Source organism: Cervus elaphus, chromosome 33, assembly GCF_910594005.1.
Source record: "Cervus elaphus chromosome 33, mCerEla1.1, whole genome shotgun sequence".
Taxonomy (NCBI): domain Eukaryota; kingdom Metazoa; phylum Chordata; class Mammalia; order Artiodactyla; family Cervidae; genus Cervus; species Cervus elaphus.
The window spans coordinates 36,903,125-36,923,874 of NC_057847.1; the positions used below are offsets into that span (position 1 = coordinate 36,903,125).

The following is a 20,750-nucleotide window of genomic DNA, read 5'->3' on the forward strand; positions in this document are numbered from 1 at the left end:
AGCCCACCAGGCTCCCCGTCCCTGGGATTCTCCAGGCAAGAATAATGGAGTGGGTTGCCATTTCCCTCTCCAATGCATGAAAGTAAAAAATGAAAGTGAAGTCGCTCAGTCGTGTCCGACCCTTAGCGACCCCATGGACTGCAGCCTACCAGGCTCCTCCATCCATGGGATTTTCCAGGCAAGAGTACTGGAGTGGGGTGCCATTGCCTTCTCCACCAATCCCATAAGTGGCCCTTATCCCACCCAGAGGGTGAAAGAATATGCTTGCTATGGCCTGTAAAGTCCTGATGTGATCTTCCCCAATGCCACTGCTCTGTAACCACTCCATGACTCACCACTGGCTCAATCCACACCAGACTCACTGGGCTCCTTGCTTTAAAGGAGAGAACCCATTTACTCTCTCTCTACCCACATAGTATTTTAAAATTAAACAAAAATTATTTACACCATAAGTGAAGAGGGCTTAAAGAGCAGAAAAAATGGCACACCAATATCTAGAGAAATAAACAAGAAAATTCATGGTTTTGACTAAGATGAGCCAAAAATTTGTTCTCTTACACAGGAAATACATGTTTTCTGACAAGTGTAAAGTTTTCATGACTGTGTCTACTTATAGTATCTCTTCCAAATCTTGGTGGTCTTTGACCTTAGGGTGAGTTTAGATATTCAATTAACCAGTACATTTACTAGTACAATATAAACACTGAAACAACAATGGTTCCCTTTCCTATCTGTGCCCATCTGACTTTCTCTTTCCCTCTAAATGAATTTTTTCTTTCTCCCCCTCTTCACAGATGGAAAACATAGGAAAACAGAGACAGTAAATATGTACTGCTCCTCAGCAAAATTCAGAGCCAGAATCTGCCCCTCTCAGGAATCGTTTATATGCCAAATACTAAGATATACCAGCTAATGAAAAACAGCATGAATGCAGCTTATTTTATAGCACTAAGAAATTTCACATAGATAGCATAATTCATTTTAGTCAATAAATGCTTATTTAACATCTATATTGTAGTACTAGTTTAGATGGAAAAAATATACATCAGTGGAAGTGGGGAGGATGTCCTTACCCTTGTGGAGCTTATATTCTAGCATGAAGAATAAGCAATGATAACTAAAGATAATGAATAAGTAAATTAATATATAGTATGTTAGGAGATGATAAATGCTGTGGAACAAAGGAACATGGAAACAGAGATAGGGGTAGGGAGGTGACTAAGTAGGTGGCAGTATAGAATGGGGCGCCCAAAGGAGCCTTGTAAAGCAAAGGATGTTTGTGCAAAGGATTAAAGGACATGAGCAAGTTAGACATGAAAATCTCTGTAGGCAGTATATTCCAAGCAGAACTAGAGCTATAATCCAGAAATCTGATGACCTGTTTAAAGCAAAGTAAGGGGCCAGTGAGTTTGGTGTGGATTGAGCCAGAGGTGAGTCACAGAATGGTTACAGAGCAGGAACATTGGGGAAGATCACATCAGGACTTTACATACCTCTACAAGCACATTCTTTCATCCTCTGGGTGAGATAACGGCCACCTAAGGGGTTGGAGCCTTAGCTGGACATGATGTAACTTGTGTTTTAAAGCGTCACTCTTTCAGCTGTGCTGACAATAGACTGAAGTGGATTAGTAGAGAAGCAAGGAGATCTATCAGCAATCGTTGGCAATTTAGAGATAATGGTGACTTACCATGGAGTAGCAGCTGAGATGATGAGAAGTGGTCAGGTCATTTTCCATTTTTAAGGTATAGCCTTTTTGATTTACTGATGCTTTGGATTTGACCATTGATGGCTTGGTGACAAAGTTTCTCTCCTTGGCCAAACTCTAGTCAGGCTCTTCTGAGCGATCTTCTTAACCCTGGCCCCTATAAACTTGAACAAAAACTTAGTTTCTAACAGCTCGAGGCTATATCCCTAGAATGACCCTAGTCCCCTTAAAGTGCCCATATGAGAAGACTCAAAGCTTCCAAAAGAATTTACTGTTGCTGGCTGGCTTGTTCCAGTCAGCACCTGAAGATAGGGTCCCATCTCCCAGTTTCCAAGAGAGAGGAAGAGCCTCCTTTGATAAGAGCCACTTAGCAAACCCTGAAGGATTTTGCTTGGGCTAGACCCCTCTTCCTGCTCTTTGTAATTTTTTTCTTGCTTTCCAGATTCTATAGGGCCCTCACTTACCCCCACCCCTTATTTCCTCATCTTCTCTTTAAAACACACAGTCACCTGTCTATAAATCAAAGTTGAGTTCAATTCACATCAGATTCTTTTCCCTATAATTTCCCTATTATTAATAGTCTATGACCAATTTAAATTACCCTTACTACTTTAACTAGTGTCCAGTTTTATGTATCATTGCCAATGGTGGCAACTGGAGGAAGAACTGTTTGGGATGGCCAAATCAAAAATCAATATTGAACATGTTAGATCTGAGACGCTTAGGAGACTAAGTGACAATGTTAAGTAGGTTGTTGATCTAAGAGGCTGGTTGGAGGGAACAGTGCCTACCAACCACCCAGCATTTGCTTCTTACGGAATCTTTCTATTTCCCACCTGATACGTTGCAACTGTTAAGAAGTAGTGAAGAATTCTGTAAGAGATATTCCTCCAAAAATGACCTTAAAATGGAAATGATTCCTATTGGCAGTGAAAGTGAGAGGGCCCAAGAAATTAATGCCTCTTTGACATTGTTTTCCATAGAATTAGTGAATGATAGGAACAGATTATGACCTAGTGAATTAAAAGTGAAGCTTATTATAAATGCAAAGTGATTCTGGCAACCTTTAAATCCACATAGTAGAAATTATGCACACCCAATGTCTTGGACAGCTCGTGCTGCCTTAACAAAAATACCATAGACAGGACTGCTTAAACAATGGGAATTTATTTCTCCCAGTTCTAGAGACTGAAAGCTCAAGATCAAGGTGCCAGAGGATTGGTGAGACACCTTGAGTTGCACATGGCTGCCTTCTCACTGTTTCCACACATGGTCTTTAGCCAAAAGGAGACAGAGAAGTGAATTCTCCGGTGTTTCTTATAAGGGCACTAAAAATTTCACTCTGAGGGGCACACCTTCATAACCTCATCTAAACCTTATTACCATTCAGTGATGCTATCTCCAAATACCATCACACTGTTAGGCTTCAATAAATGAATTTTAGGGGAACATAGTTATCTATAACATATATCATCTAAAAGGTGAGGAAGAGGAGACACAGTCATAAGTGTCTGCTGTGTTGTGGCCTTGGTTCCACCCTAGAATTTATTTATTTCATGCTAAAATATATTCACATAGATTTCATGCCATTGCTTTAATTGATAGGAAAAATTATCATACTTTCTTCAGAAATTATTCATTGTGTTTTCAGCATGAAATAATGAAGGATTTATATGTGTTAATTTCACAAAGTATAAAAATATGACAGTACAAAGTGAAGTCATCTGGTAATAATTTCATTAAAAGTCCAAAGGTTCAGTTTCTTTCAGCAACTGCCTAAGGGTTCTTCCCGCTAGTGAGGACAGAGAGCTAAAAGTTTCCTAAATAAGAAAAACCTAAATATTACTTACCATTTATTATTGAAACCAGCCAGTTGACAAATTGACCTTATTCAGCTAGGCTTTCAACAACACAGTTTTCTGTTTCTGATTCTGGTAATATTAAGTACTCTATTGGCAGAAGAACAAACTCTAAAGCAATTTAATAAACAGTAACACATATATGAAAAGTGCCAACAGGACTCTTCAGAAAGGTGAAGAATGGTAGCTTCTGAATATATATATAGCAATAAATACACTTGGATTGCTAAAGCTCTATTAAGCAATCTGGATTCAACGCAAGCTTCTTTTAGAAATGCTATGTGTAACGTTAATCACACTGTGTGTTCACCACTAATGCTCAATAAAAGCACCAACATGATAATTAATAGCCTTGGTGAAGTTATCTGTGATTCAGGTAATATTAGAAAAACGCCTGCCTTACATTTTATTTTTAAATGTTTATTTATTTGGTTGGATTGGGTCTTAGTTGCAGCACACAGAATCTTCATTGTGTCATGCAGGATCTTCCATTGTGACACACAGACTCTCCGGTTGTGGCATGCAAACTTAGTTGTGGCGCATGGGCGGCTTAGTTGCTTCACCACAAGTGGGATCTTAGTTCCCCGACGAGGGGTGGAACCCCACCCCCCACCCCCTGCACTGAAAGGCAGATTCTTAATAACTGACCACCAGGGAAGTCCTGTCTTAAATTTTAAATACAGGTTTCAGGCTTGTGAATATCAGACCCCATATTAACATGAGATCATACACTCACAACACTGACTTTCTAGAAAGATAGAAATGAAATAACATTGATTGATACTTTGGGTTGGTGATTATCCCTTCAGTCAGTAACTTAATTATATATTATGTGAGTTTGAGTTACCAAAAACTAAAATAATTTGATCAAAACCATAAAAGTGGTCCAATTCTTAAATAGATCAAGGACTGCCTAAAAGCTGAGATCATCTCATTTCCACACATGCATGTGTGAAGATAAGATTGCTGGTAGAAATAAGACCTGGTAATAAGAATGACCCAGCAATCCCACTTCTGGGCAAACACACCGAGGAAACCAGATCTGAAAGAGACATGTGCACCCCAATGTTCATTGCAGCACTGTTTATAATAGCCAGGACATGGAAGCAACCTAGATGCCCATCAGCAGACGAATGGATAAGGAAGCTGTGGTACGTATACACCATGGAATATTACTCAGCCGTTAAAAAGAATTCATTTGAATCAGTTCTAATAAGATGGATGAAACTGGAGCCCATTATACAGAGTGAAGTAAGCCAGAAAGATAAAGATCATTACAGTATACTAACACATATATATGGAATTTAGAAAGATGGTAATGATAACCCTATATGCAAAACAGAAAAAGAGACACAGATGTACAGAACAGACTTTTGGACTCTGTGGGAGAAGGCGAGGGTGGGATGTTTGAAGAGAACAGCATCGAAACATGTATGTTATCTAGGGTGAAACAGATCACCAGCCCAGGTTGGATGCATGAGACAAGTGCTCGGGCCTGGTGCACTGGGAAGACCCAGAGGGATCGGGTAGAGAGGGAGGTGGGAGGGGGGATCGGGATGGGGAATACATGTAAATCCATGGCTGATTCATGTCAATGTATGACAAAAACCACTACAATATTATAAAGTAATTAGCCTCCAACTAATAAAAATAAATGAAAAAATAAAAAAATTTAAAAAAAAGAATGAAAAGATTAGAATCTTGTTTTCCACAAATGTTTGTTGTTTATATAGTTATGAATCTGGTCACACTGTGCAGCTTCTGAGATCATAGTTCCCAGATCGGAGATTGAACCGATGGACCCAGGCCCTCAACAGGGAAAGCACAGAGTCCTAAGCACTGGACCACCAGGGAATCCCCTACGATCTATGTATTTATATAGCAAATGATACTTTTCACGGTTATTTTCCAGAACATTATATTGGATATTCACAACAACCTTGAGAAATAAATAGCAGTTATTCAATAAATTTTAAGAGGAAGGTAAGATAGTAATAAGGTGCATCGTGAATGCAGGCACAGATCAAAACACAGTTGCAAAATATTTTTAAAACAAAACATAACTTAATTGATTTTCATGTTTGGAAAATGATAACCCAAAATGCTCCTGTAGTTTTGAATAAATGAATGAAGTTCCCGGCTTAAGCTTTCTTTTTTTTTTTTTGTTTAAAAGCTAAGAATTAAGCTATAAAGCACTTTATTGAGTTCTCCCAAATTAGAAATTAAGTAAAGGAAAAAGTTTAGTACACCCCTTGTAAGGTCCCAGAGGCTAGGAATTATGACATATACTAACATAGATGAGGATCCATTATTGGGAGCCGCTGGAATGCACCCAGTCCCTGACAAGGTCATGGGACGAGAGAGGAACCTGCAAGGCAGCTCTTCCCCTCGAGGTTGTCCCAGGGGCTCAGTAGGTCCTTTTCTTCCTTCTGTCTTACTGTTGTTGGGCTTTCTATTAATTTTTGGAAATGATAATATATAGTAATAAGGCCTTGCTGGAAAAGTTCAAGCCTTTTTGGAAATGCTCAAGATTGCTCTGGCTCAGGACACGACCATAAACATCAAGTCATAAAAGAAAAGGCCACAGGTATAGTTTGGCTGCTTGCTTAAAAGATTATAATGTTCTAGAATAGAAAAGAGTAGAGGTGTTTAGATTTAGAAGTAGATATACTGCTTTAGTTTACTTGCTCCTTGGTTGAAAGTGTTTTCACTATTGCTATTTCCTTGCTGCTATTTGTTCATTGTTTCCCTTTCTTTAAACAACGTGGGATATTATGGGTATTTTTGTAAAATTAGAAAATGGGGTATATAGGATTTTAATAGAAGATTTATATTAACCAGCTTTACTGCCATTATCTTACTATTAATAGAGGTGTTTTGCTGCTTTAGAGGTGTTTTTGCTATTTAATAGTTAATCGTTGTAAATTGAGATTTTGTGGTTTCAGGTAAAGAAAAATATCAGGTTTTTCTCATGGTACTATTTTTAGAAATGTCAAACATGTTACTGTGACCCTTCCCATGTATTGTTTTATTGTCCAAAGAATTTACATTATACCTGAGACTTGTGGAACATTGTTTTTGTTACAGTGAGAATGTTAGGCCATTGAGGCAAGAAGACTATGTACAGGACATTTAAGTATAAACCCTGTAAATCGGAAACGTTCTAGATGAATGCTTGGGGGAAAACATGGGGAAAAAAATATTGACGGAAGCACAAACCAATATCTGATGTAATATGTGGTGACTTAAGGGGGAGGTAACATTCATTCTATAAAAACTGAGCTATCCTAAAAATAAAAAAAAAAAGCTACCTCTTCTACGCAACTGTCTGTGTGTGTGTCTGTCTGTCTTCTTCCTCGCCAATGCCACTCATCCCTTGGGTATTCCTGGTCCTGCCAGGGCTGGACCTCAGCAATCCATGATCAGTGATGGTGCAAAAACCACCATAGTGGATATAAGAAACTCAATTAATGCACCATCCAAGATCTACTCAACTTAATCTATCTCAAACTGTTGCTTTGTTTTCTGGCCTCTACCCATAAAACTCACTTGTTGCTGTGCATGAGTGCTCAGTGTGTCTGACTCTTTATGACCCCATGGACTGTAGATTGTCAGGCTCCTCTGTCCATGGAGTTTTCAGGCAAGAATACTAGAGCTGGTTGTCATTTCCTTCTCCAGGGGATCTTCCCTACCCAAGGATCGAACCCATGTCTTTTGCATCTCTTGCATTGGCAGGAGGATTCTTTACCAGCTGAGCCAACTAGGGAAGCCCACTAGTTGTTGGTACATTTATTAAAAATGCAGATGGCATACTCAGAATCAATTACCACACTTAGGCTGTGGGCGCAAGGCTAGGAGGCAGCTGCTGAAACCTGGAAAGTAGAGCTGTCTGGAGAGGACCACCTGCCATGACCTTCAGTGGAGGTATGTAAGATGCACTGGATAGAAGGGAGCTGCGGGTACAACAGCCTTCTTCCCTGTCTCCAATCTCCTTTCAGAAATTCCAATGACTGATCTCCATCAAAAGCCAGAGAAAAGGGGAGTTTAGGGCCACAACAGCCGCCCAGGGAATAGTTCAGCATAGGGGACAGTGTAGCATGAATCTTCAGAGGCAAGTGGAAAAAATAAAAAATGGTGAAGAGAAACAAATTCCATAATGTACATTTATAATCCTGCCAAAATTTAACAGCTCTTCATTTAGAGGCTCAATTTATGTAATTTTTCTGTAAGGCAAAAATCCAGATAAATTGCTTAAAGTTAGTATTTATAGAAAAATTATATTGAATAGTGAATTTCTCTTTCATTAAAACCAAATGCTTGACTGAGCAATTAGGCTATGGAGATGAGACAGGGAGAATGAAAGAAAACCTAGGTTTTTATTCAGCCACCATGATTCCATTACTGACTTGATCCACCCATTACAAGAGGCACTATGGCAACCAGCTCAGAAGAAAGGGGGAGGGGGAGGAGAAAGGAGGATGTAACCTAGCAACACAATCTTTAGGCCGCAGTTTGCTCATAATTGTCAAAATGGTAGTTAGTGATATCAGAAAACATTATTAAATCAAGAGAAAGTATACCAAAAAGGGGTGAGTGGGGATAAAGCAAATATTTATGTATGTAGGTAAGAAAGATCAAATATTTATTAAAGTTAAAATTCCTGTACAAAATGTTTTTCTGTATATTATTTTAAATAAATGTACACATAAAGTAAAAACTGTTTAGAAGGAAATAAAAAACTGATTTCTATTAGAAAAGCATGTGCCTAAGATAGAGCTTTTTCAGTATAAATTTGAAAAATTAAATGGTTATAATCTCAACCTTAAGTATTAACTAAGCAAACATGTATCTTCAAGCTTATTATGACTTTATCATAGTTACTCAAGAATGAAAAAAGTAGTTCATTTTTTTTAATGTGTCTATCTATTTATTTGGCTGTATCAGGTCTTAGTTGCCACACTCAGGATCTTCTGTGGTGCACGAACTTTCTAATTGTACAGACTTAGTTGCTCCAAGGCATGTGGGAGCTTAGTTCCCTGACCAGGGATCAAACCCACATCCCTTCATTGCAAGGCAGATTCTTAACCACTGGACCACCGTGGAAGTCCCCCCAAATAGGTGATATTTAGATCAATATTGATATTTCCTTCTGATTGATATTTGAGAAATGTTCATGTAGAACACTATTAGCTAACCACATCATGCAGATAACAAATTAATAGCTATAACAGAATTGGGACAATTTCCCTTTATTAACTCCACTGATTTCATTCATTCACATACACATTCTGATTTCAAGAGAATATGCTAATTGGTACACTAACTACATTTTCTTATTTTCTAAATTTTTGAAGTTCTGGGATCTGGGGCCAGACTAACTGCCCCTCCCAGGACTTGTTTAGTCACTAAGTTGATCTGACTCTTTTGCGACCCCACAGACTGTAGCCAGCCAGGCTCCTCTGTCCATGAGATTTCCCAGGCAAGAATACTGGAAAGGGTTGCAATTTCCTTCTCCAGGGGATCTTCCTGACCCAGGCATCGAACGTGTGTCTCCTGCATTGCAGGTGGATTCATTACCACTGAGCTATCAAGGAAGCCCAGAACCTACCAAAGGGAATTATGTACATATGTTTAGTCACTCAGTCATATCTGACTCTTTGTGACCATATGGACAGACTGCATCCTGCCAGGCTCCTCTGTCCATGGGATTCTCCAGGCAAGAATACTGGAGTGGGGTGCCACCTCCTTCTCCAGTGGCTCTCCCCCACCCAGGGACTGAACTTGCATCTCCTGCATTGCAGGCGGATTCTTCACCACTGATGCCAGGGAAGCCCTTCCCTGGGGCTAACCAATTATTAAAGACAGCAAAAGACAACACGATTTTTCGTAGGCAAACTACGTAATCTAGAGCCTGAGCTCTGAACTACCACCTCTCTCTGGATCTGTCTTGTCAAGAGGCAGAAGCCTCTGCACTAACCTCCCTGGGACCAGATACCCAGATACCGGAAGAAACAGCATCTCTGACCCAGAGCCTGCTGAAATTATTCAAACTAGCCAATTCTAACCCTGCTTACCCTGCCTTGCCTGGCCTTTCCCATGGAAACCAAAATGCAGGCTCCAGTCATCCTTTTCCTTGGCTCTTTATACCTCCTGACTGACCCTGGTGCTTCCCCATGCATGGTCTGGTGTTCCCCTCCTATTAGAAACTGTAACCGACTTGGCAATCATCTCCTGATCTGTTGCGCTCATCCTATTGGAATAACAATAAAACCTACATTTTAAAACAATTGGTTCTAGTCATTATCGTCTGTTTTAACTCTTGAAGGAACTGTGCAGTAAATATTTCAGATGGATCATTGACTCAAGTTCATTTACTGGCTGTGTGACACTGGGCAGAATAATACAACTTCTATGAATCTCAGTCTACTTTTGCAAAATAGTGAAATTCTCTACTACTAGAAAAATTAGTCCTCTTACTGTTTTCTCTGTTTTTATAAAATATAATACTTTATACTAAATTATCTTCCCATTGGGAAATATAGATAATTTCCCTTTTCTTTTATCTGGCAAAAAATCTATAATTGTACCTAGTTATAGTTTTTTTTTTACTTAAGACCAGCCAAATCAGTTGTGATGCAATTAAGATATGATAGTAAAATCCCCACAAGGTGGCAGCAGAGGCATCACCATCAGCAGCCAGTAGCTGTACAGAAGAGCCTAAGGAAGGAAGCAGGGGAAGTGAATGCCTACATTCAAGGGAAGATAAGCCTACAACTGAACATCTAGGATTCGATGCTGCTTTGAGTCTGTCGGCTCCACATAGGAGACGCTGGGCCATCGAGCTTCCAGGGAACTTAATAGGCCAAAGGCAGTGTTTGGCCCCATCTAAGACCCTGGGTCAGCTTTTAGAATTTCATTTTGTGAGGAAGTTCAGGTTTTTTCTACAGTTCACTGTGGTGTTCTACAAGTACTAAATGAAAATACTATTCTTAATTCCTAATTAATGACACACAGAACATTCATGTGCATGTAAGCAGTCTATTCCTGAAAAACAAAACATTTCTGAGATGTAGAAAATTAGTTAACACTCATAGTCCATGTTTGCATCCTTATTAATATTAATCTATCTATTAAAATCATAAATTCTTTAAGTATTTGAAATATATCATTTGTAGTAACAAAATAATTTGGACTACTCTATCATTAAAATTTTAAAAATCTTCCACATAAAAAAAAATAAAATAAAATAAAATAAAAATCTTCCACATAGTGCAATTTATCCCTCTTGTGATTTTTACTGCATTTGAGAGAGAAAGAATCAATGAAATGGAACCCTCTGATTAAGTTCTAAGATTGTGTACCAGTTCTGAGGGGTGGGAAAGACCATGCAAGACCCCTAGAACTGTTGGATCTTTACATCCTCAACACAAATGTGCAAACAGACACACAAATGCAGGACTCGGATACATCCATTCTCATTAGGAATTCAGAGGAGAAAAACTAACTTCTTGTACATGTAATCAGAAACTATTCCATTTAAAATGTTATAAAATTTAATTTTCCCAGCTGATGCTTAAAAAAGGGATGCTCTGCTTCTTGTTTCAGTTTTCACCTTAGAAACCAGCATCCTTTTCAACACATGTTCAGCATTAATGTGTCATAGTTTTGCACTTTTTGTTGGTGATTTCACTGTTTGAAATGACCCCAAACATAGTCCTGAAGTGTTATCTGGCGTATCCAAGCGCTGGAAGGCTGTGATGTGCCTCAAAGAGAAATATGTGTAGATATGCTTTATTCAGGTATGAGTTACAGTATTGTTGACCCCGAGTATAATGTTAGTGAATTAACAACATATATTAAATAAGGGGTCTTTAAAAAGAGACACACAGAAAACAAGGTTATGCATGAATTGGTTTTAGAAATATTATGACCTCAGGAACCTAACTCCACACTTCCCCAGGGGCAGTGGCTCAGTATTCGTGAATTCAATGTGACTTTATAGTGGACGATGAGACTTCCTTGTACTCTCCATTGGTGCTATGCTAGTAGAGGCCCTAATCCTTAGTTCTCAAGTCTGGCTGGAGACTACTATCACAAGTGCAATTGAAAGGAGAAATAACTGACAATAAAGTTCCAATCGTGGAGATTCTGATGCAATGGATAGCTGTATATATATCTGCCTGTGAGTCAAATAGACAGCGAGGCTTGAGAGCAACTTTCTAGCTCACTTTGCCACACAACAAGGAACTGAGTGGCTACTCTGGTACTTCCTCTTGGGGATGCTCTGGGAGGGCAAGGTGTGTGCTCGGATAAGGAAAGCATCTAAAAGACAAATTCTTCTAGCCAGCCTTCGGTTATTTTTGAAATAAAATGGCTTGAGCTCCTTTAAAAAAACAATGCCTTAAAAATCAGAATTTTTAAGTGTTTTGAGCAGGTATCACTTTATTTTAGGGGAGGTGGACACAGCTAAGTTCTAGCCAATGAGATATATTAAAAAAAATTCTGCGTGAGACTTGTGGGACACTTTTCTCTTCACTATTGAGAAAACGCAAGTGGGAGACACTCTATGTTTTATCTTGTTACAACCTGCTTTGAACTGGAGTTGTAGGAAGAAATGATGTGGGGAACTGTAGCAGTCATTTTGCTACAATGAGAAGACAAGAAAATTATAGGGCACACCCCACGGTTCTGACCTCAATGAATTACTGGCTCTTCCTGTTAAGTGTGAAAAGTCAATTCCCTGTTGCTGGGCCACATTTACTCAGCATCATCTTTACCTTGCAGGTGGAAGCCTGCCTACTGAAGTGGTCCTCCTATCCTGCAGAGCATGGTGAAGTCTGGCACAGTTCATAAGATATTTGACAAATTCTATAGGGCTTATGCTCTCATTGTCTCCCTGCATGGAATTCTCAATCTATGCTCCCTCTCTCACTTTCTACAGGTACACTTTTCTATGTAGCTCTGCTCCACCACATGGGGCCACTACCTCTCCTTAATTAACCAAAGCAACACAATATAAACCAGTACATGTGGAAGACCTGTATAGGCAGACTTTCATGGGAGATCTGGGTCTGTAGCCCTCCAGGCTCCTCTGTCCATGGGGATTCTCCAGGCAAGAATACTGGAGTGGTTTGCCATGCCCTCCTCCAGGGGATCTTCCCAACCCAGGGATCAAGTCCAGGTCTCCCACATTGCAGGTAATTCTTTACCATCTGAGCCACCAGGGAAGCCCAGACCTGGGACTACTAAGGGTCAGCACAGCAAATGAAACACAGGAATGAACTTGTCATATTCTGGCCATCTCTGCCATCAGGAATCTCTCTCAGATTCTCTCTTTGGAATGTCAATACAATCTACCTATGGTGATCTCTTCCTTGGAGATCTCTTCCTTCCAGCGAAGACCATCTCAGTTCACCCTCTAATGAACAGATGTTGAATGTGTGTAAATGCACACATATACATTTACACATACATTTATGCAATAAAAAATGGTAGGAAATATATTAATAATGCCTATCTCTTGGAGATGGAATTATAAGTAATTCATAAAATATTCTTCAATATGATGTGATTTTCCCCCGGAAATTTCTACAGCAAATATAAACTATTTTTAAATAAAAATTAATTTTATTAAAATATTCAATTCAGGAGCAAATCATCTGGACAGCACATGTCTGGCAATAGGCTCTGAAATATATTCAGGTTCCATGTGTTAATATACTGACATTTGTCACAAAGCAATAATAGCACTAGTAATTTGAAAGTTTGACTTCCAAAATCTAAAAGCTACATTCCATTTTCCTCCTGGAGCCCTCTCCCATTTCACCTCCACAACTTCATTCTTGTTAATACTCCTCTTCAAATGTATCACATCTCTAGCCCTTTATTGACTATGCCAAAGCTTTTGACTGTGTGGATCACAACAAACTGTGGAAAATTCTTAGAGAAATGGGAATACTAGACCACCTTACCTGACTCCTGAGAATGCAGGTCAAGAAGCAAGAGTTAGAACTGGACATGGAACAAAAGACTGCTTCCAAATCGGGAAAGGAATACGTCAAGGATGTATATTGTCACCCTGCTGATTTAACTTATATGCAGAGTACACCATGAGAAATGCTGGGCTGGATGAAGCACAAGCTGGAATCAAGATTGCCAGGAGAAATATCAATAACCTCAGATATGCAGATGACACCACCCTTATGGCAGAAATCAGAGAAGAACTAAAGAGCCTCTTGATGAAGGTGAAAGAGAAGAGTGAAAAAGTTGGCTTATAACTCAACATTCAGAAAACTAAGATCATGGCATCTGGTCCCATCACTTCATGGCAAACAGATGGGGAAACAATGGAAACAGTGAGAGACTTTATTTTGGGGGGGGCTCCAAAATCACTGCAGATGGTGTTTTCAGCCATGAAATTAAAAGATGCTTGCTCCTTGGAAGAAAAATTATGACCAATCTAGACAGCATATTAAAAAACAGAGGCATTACTTTGCCAACAAAGGTCCATATAATCAAAGCTATGGTTTTTCCAGTAGTCATGTATGGATGTGAGAGTTGGACTATAAAGAAAGCTGAGCGCTTTGATGCTTTTGACCTGTGGTGTTGGAGAAGACTCTTGAGAGTCCTTTGGACTGCAAAGAGATCCAATCAGTCCATCCTAAAGGAAATCAGTCCTGAATGTTAATTGAAAGGACTGATGCTGAAGCTGAAACTTCAGTACTTTGGCTACCTGATGTGAAGAACTGACTCACTAGAAAAAACCCTGATGCTGGGAAAGATTGAAGGCAGGAGGAGAAGGGGATATCAGAGAATAAAATGGTTGAACGGCATCACTGACTCGATGGACATGAGTTTGAGTAAGCTCCAGGAGTTTGTGATGGACAGGAAAGCCTGGTGTGCTGTAGTCCATGAGGTGGCAAAGAATCGGACACGACTGAGTGACTGAACTGAACTAGCCCTTAGGAAGCTCTCTAGAGTTGAGGTCAAGTACTTTATTCTTGATCCCTATCAGCTAAAATCTTTGAACATGAACCCCCTAATATATATATAAATATACATTTTCTTTACATGTACAATTATGACATACCATAAAATACAAACAAAAACTTAAAAGTAAGGGATGAGATAAAGATGAAACAAGATTTTTAAAAGTAATTGATATAATCTAGTGCATTAATAATAAAAATAACTTGTAATTGACAATGCTTTATTTTTTAAATCTTAGTGTAACTCTCTTATATAGCAATTCAGAAGTCTGGTTGGATTTATCTCAATATTTGATTTCAATAATTCATTCTACAGCAATAACTCATGTCTCTGTCCCTACTTGAAGACTCTGTCAGCTGTATAAGAGCAGAAGAGAAATAAAAATATTTAACTAGCTATATGGCATGGGTAGTAACCAATTAGAACAGCCACTCTTCAATCAGAATGGACCCAGGCTGAGACTGCTAACCCCACAGTGCCCATCAGCTAAATGCCAACCAGGACTTCAAGGAAAAGACAAGGCACTCTACCAACATTTGACTGTAGCTTGCTCTTGAACATTTATTGTAAAACAAAAGAAGCCCAGTCAATCTATGCTTTTGAGGCAAAGGTGTTGTTTTAAAGATGTGCAAATATGCAAGTAAAATTTTAAAAGGACTTAAGCTATGGAGGAAGCATTTAGAAAAAATGGATGTTTGGAAAATATATCACTGACACCTGATATTTTTGCCCAAATATTTGTGTTGAAAAGCTTTCAAAAGTGCACACTTAAAACTAAAACTTTAAAACTGAATTTTTGAAAATAGTTGGGAAATGGTTATCATGACCTAGTAAACTTTGTTATTTTTTTCTATTTTGACTTATTTATATTTTTGAAATACAAACAGTATCCTTTCAAACTTTTCTGCTGCATCAACCTATCAGCTTCTGCTTCTTGCAGAAAGGGATACTGTGTAAAAACTCAAGTTAGATGGCCAGTTATTATATAATGTTTATGCATATAACTAAGTTATTTCCTCTATAAATTGTGTATTATTTGAGTGCTAGTACTATCTCTTACTCATTATTTGTCCAAAGAAATTGCTGGCAGCCAAGTAAAGGGTATGTGTAACGTGCCAGGATTAGGGCTAAGTGCTTACAACAACCTTTCAACATAGTACAAATATCATCATTATTCTCATTTTACAACTGAGAAATTTGAGGTTATTTTCCTGAGATGACAGAGCAATAAAGAGGCAGTGCTGAGATGTAAAGCCTGATATCCTGAGCTCACAGTCTCTAAGCCTAATCACAACCCTATTCTGCCAGTGGAAGGGCATCTAACTATAAATTACACAGAGTAGGGTCTTTCTTGATACAATTTAGTAAACAAGTGAAAAAAACAGAATGACAATTCTAGAAGTATTTTCTCATCAAATTAAATTATTATCATTTTCTTTGGAAAAGGCATGACTGCCATGTGTGGCCATTAAATTGCAGTTCTAGTTTGTTGAAGACATGGCAGTTTTGACTTTTCTTACTTCTTAATAGTAGAAAACTCAATTGGTAAGGTGGTTAACAGCAAGAACCTGTTATCTAGGATCTTCCTGAGTGACTATTTAAAAAACAAAATGCTAAAAGGTGACTTTTAAAACTGATAGAGATGGAAATATTTCTTTTGGGTTTATTTATTTATTTATTTATTTATTTAGGGTTTAAAAGAAAGGGCAGCTCAAGAAAAAAGGAAAAGATATAGGTCAGTATGATTTCCTAGCTCAAAGGAGAAAGGAAACAGAAACTTACATTAAGAAGCAATGAGGAGGATGATAAATGAAAACTATTTGAATAAACTTGACAGAGAAAATCTCTATTAAAATAAAAAGGAGAAAATAAATGAAACCATGCTGTGAAAATACAGAAGAAAAAGGATACATTTTGAGAGATTAGATTCCTTGTACCCCAACTTCTTTCCTTCAGCAATGGCCCAATCAAGACTATGGCAGATTCCTAAAAATAGAGGTTTCTTTCTATTTTCCCTCAAAATCAGTTCTCCTCACTCAATCTTCATCCAGCAAGGTGACTCTTACCTGAGAGTAAACATGTATTATTATTGATGGGTATTATATGATGCTAATGGTGAGGGTCAGAAGAGGGCATCTATATGCAAAAGCACCCGTGAAACTGCAATGTGCATTATTATTTAGATGTTACGAAAGTCCTCATGCACTTATCCTCCCCTGGCACCCTGTATATTTTCTGGTTATTATTTGTTTCCTGTCTTCCTCCTCCCATTAGAATGTGACATCCATAAAAATAGGAACGTTATAAAGTTTTATAAACTGACCCTAGTGCAACACTGGTCACAGAGTAGGTTCTGAATATTTTTTTAAGTGATTGAATGAATGAATGACATAATCTAAATACCAAACACTTAAACCTCCACTTTTGATCATCTTTCACCAGGACAGCAATTTCGTGGCATTAAGAAGATGACATTATCTCTCTACATTTAATCAGCAACCTCTTTTTATTCCCCAATGTTTGAAACTAAAGGACTAAAGATGAGTACCATGGGACACAATGTTTTTTGGTTTGTTTGTTTGTTTTGGCTTTGAAATACTGAATACAACCTACAAGCAACTAAAGGGGGGAGGGAGAGGTGGACCTTAACAGATAATTTTGTATACATGTAACTAAGCATATAATATGTTTATCTTCTACCTACAAGATAAACTTCCCAAAGTAACTAAAGATATGGTATTATTTTATGAAGAGATAGCAAAGAAAAGCATAAACCAGGCTCACTTGCAAGCTCAACGTTTTATTTCACTTCAGCAACTTTCACTATGTGTTTTGACATTAAGCCAGTTGCTACAGTTAAGGCAATAAAATTCCCATTCAGGTGGAAAATCAGCAAGGGCCTACATATATGCAGAATATTGTACTGGTCCTGTGTAAAAATGTCTTTTCTTTAAGCATATTACAATTCCCAGGGAGAAAAAAGCTGTTACTAGCTACATAATATAGCAAATAATATACCTCCATAGCAAATAAAATAAGACTATAACGTATTGAATTGGATATTTCCTATGCCTCCAGTAAACAAAGATTCTGTATTTCTCTTACCCAGTGCAAAACACCACCAAACTTCTCTGGCCTATCCAAACTTCATTGAATGTGCATTGTTAACCCATGTCCACGGGATTCTCCAGGTAAGAATCCCGGAGTGGGTGCAAATTTCCTTCTCAGGGGATCTTCCTGACCCAGGGATCTTCCCGACCCAGTGTCTCTTGCATCTCCTGCATTGGCAGGTGCATTCTTTACCACTACACCACCTGGGAAGCCCACCAACTGATTACTTTGCCTAAATATATCTTTTCAGTGGTCTAAATGACCCCTTCCACCGCCATATAATTCTGGACCATGAGGTTCTCATTATGAAGCCCATAAACTACCACCCATAGTCACCCAGGGCTGCAGAATGCCAGAGTGAGTAGCAACCCAAAGGACTCACATTTATGTGGCTTCTGTACTGAACCAAAGCTGCCATTTTTCAGTGTGGGTGTCTTTTTTTTCCTCATGACATAGACAAATGTTGATGTTTACTACAAGTTGGTACATTAGTTGCTAATTAAGTTCCTGGCTGCTTCAGCCAAAACTTGCTGTATTGAATCCAAGAAAAGAATGGCAGCTACATCAAAAATAAGTTGTTGGGGATTTTGTTTTGTTTTATTAAAGAAAGTTGTATATTAAAGAATATGGGGAACTTACATACTGGGAGAGAGAAACCTTTCAGTCTTGGCTTCCTTCTAAGCTGAGTTGGTAGTTCAAGTCCTTCCGCGTCTGTCACCAGGCCTTGGTCAAAGCCAAATAAACAGTACAATCTACGCGTGAGGTAACAAAGTTAATTAACTGTTTATCATTACTTGCTCTTTTTCATACCCACCCACAAATTCCCAGAGGAAAGAGTTACTTCTTGGGGACCCACAGGAGGGCAGGTTTATCCTGGAAAGAGCTCACTTCACCCTGGGGGGCTACATCTCTCCGAAAAGATGTCTTCTTAGTATCATCTCTCTGATTGTCCCCGTAATCTCACGCTCGGGCGGGGCTGGGGGCTGCCTGCATTCGCCAGTCGAGCCTAATCACTTCCTGTTGACATCAGGGTCTGCGGCCGTCTCTCTCTCTCCACCTCTGGGCTGGGAAGTCCCCAGTCACGCTTGCAGATCTTAGCTGACAAGGGGTGGTGCGAGACAGTCGCGGGGCGAGAAGTCTGAATTTTCAGGCAGAACCCTGCAAAGTCGATAAAATACCCGCTGGCATTGCTGAAGCGCTACTGTCTTACTCCGTGGAAGAGAGAATTCGCTTTCCGTTTCTGTTTCCCACAGGGCCAGAGGACTGTCCTTACCAGAACCGACCAAAAGGTGGCTCCTCCCCGACCAAACAGACGCTCCCAGCCCAGCGGATTACGTGTGGAAAGTCCTGAAGAAGAGAATCGAAACAGAAACCGAAGTCAGGCAAACTATATAACTGCCTGGCGGAAGGCTGGCCTCGAAACTCCTACCCGAGTGAGCAGAGCCGGCGCCCTGGTCCCCGGCTCACGCGAGCGCCCGCCGCCGCCGCCGTGTCCCGCGCACCTGCCCACCTGCCCACCTGCCCAGGTGCCACCGCGCCCCCGCGCGCCCGCCTGGGGGTCCTGCAGGCAACCCTGTCGTCAGGCGCGTTGCTGCAGGCCCTGCGGCTCCGAAGCAGCAGCGAAGACACTTATCATCCGCTGAGTTGAGTGAGAACAACTTTTCCGTCTACCCGGAAGAATCTTTTCCCACCTCTGAGGAAGAAGGATGTCGTCGGAAGGGAGTTTCGCAGACAAGAATTTCTGCTATCTCATCTCATGTTTCAGGGCCAGAGTGAAAAGGTATATCCAGGTGGAACCAGTGCTGGACTACCTGACTTTTCTATCTCCAGAAGTGAAAGAGCATATTCAGAGGACGGCCGCAACCAGTGGGGACATTCAGGCAGCTGATCTGCTTCTGAACACCTTGGAGAGGGGGAGCTGGCCGCTCGGCTGGGCTAGGGTGTTCGTAGAGGCCCTCCGGCAAGCAGGCAACCCTTTAGCCGCCCGCTATGTGAACCCAGAGCTCACGGACTTGCCTTCTCCATCGTCTGAGAACGCTCACGATGAGTGTCTCCAACTGCTGAACCTGCTTCAGCCCACACTGGTGGACAAGCTTCTGGTTGCAGATGTCTTGGATAAATGTGTGGCGGAGAACCTGTTGACTATTGAAGACAGAAATCGGGTAGGTGTCAGTTCAAATGGAGCTGGACTTAAAGGCAGATATTGCTACTTGGGGTTGTTCCTCCATTTGCCCCGTTCCAAATGTTTTTAGACATCTTTGGGTAAATTTGGTTCCCTCCTCCCTTGAGAATGTCTAGGCTTTAAAAAACATAATTTTGCAAATTTAAACACAAAGCAGCTATTTTTTCTAATTCTTTAACTGAAATGAGCTAAAGAAGAAAGAACTCTAGAAAATAATGTATGCTAATAGACAGCATTTATTTAACACTTACTGTGCAATTAGATTCATTTGCAAAACCTATTAGAGTTCTTGCTCACAATAATCTATTGAGTTATTAGTTAATGATCTAGTATTATTAACTGTGCCATTTTACAGATGAGTAGACTGAGGCAGTTTAAATAACCTGCCCAAAGTGGAAGACAGTGGTTGAGGTAGGGATTTAGTTCCTGATGATGTGAAACTTTATGTCGTATTATATGTAGTTGCATAGAACGGAGATCAGCAAACCATGACCCATGCTAAATCCAACCGAAAGCTAAGAATGATGTTTAAATTTTAAAATTTTCAGTTCATAAAGAAAGTTTTATTGGAAACAACTATGCTCATTCATTGACATGCTGTGATTGCTCCTGCGCGTTAAGAGCATTTGAACATAGAGTCATATAGCCCACAAATCCTAAAATATTCATTATCTGGGCTTTAAACAAAAAGTTTTCCGATCTCTGGCCTATACTATGCACTATGCCATTTAATTTTGGTCCAAATGGGGAAATTACATACTACATACACACAAACACACACACACACTTTTTTTTTCTTTAATCAAAGTTTCAGCATTCTTTGGGAATCAAAAATTGGAGATAATTAATTGAAAAAATATGTAGCCAGTAGTAATTTTCCACTTTAATAGAAAAATAATGG

The 20,750-nt window shown here is 39.5% G+C and overlaps 2 protein-coding genes across 4 annotated transcripts in view; one reads left to right on the forward strand and one right to left on the reverse strand.

Annotated features, from left to right (window-relative positions):
• Window positions 1-18,663, reverse strand: part of GCA (grancalcin) — a 43,703-nt gene extending 25,040 nt beyond the window's left edge. The window contains exons 1-2 of one of the 3 annotated variants that reach the window (XM_043894393.1): window positions 18,524-18,663; window positions 18,307-18,419 (exon numbers count right to left, since the gene is read on the reverse strand). The gene's annotated coding sequence lies outside the window, so the exon portion shown is untranslated. Of the gene's footprint in view, window positions 1-18,306 lie in introns of all 3 variants that reach the window. The other 2 variants (XM_043894392.1, XM_043894394.1) reach the window with 2 other exon arrangements.
• A 246-nt stretch (window positions 18,664-18,909) lies between these two features.
• The window catches only part of IFIH1 (interferon induced with helicase C domain 1), a 56,149-nt gene continuing 54,308 nt past the window's right edge, over window positions 18,910-20,750 (forward strand). The window contains exon 1 of the mRNA XM_043894390.1: window positions 18,910-19,829. Within this exon, the coding sequence (XP_043750325.1) occupies window positions 19,374-19,829 (456 nt within the window). The 5' untranslated portion in view covers window positions 18,910-19,373. The remainder of the gene's footprint in view (window positions 19,830-20,750) is intronic.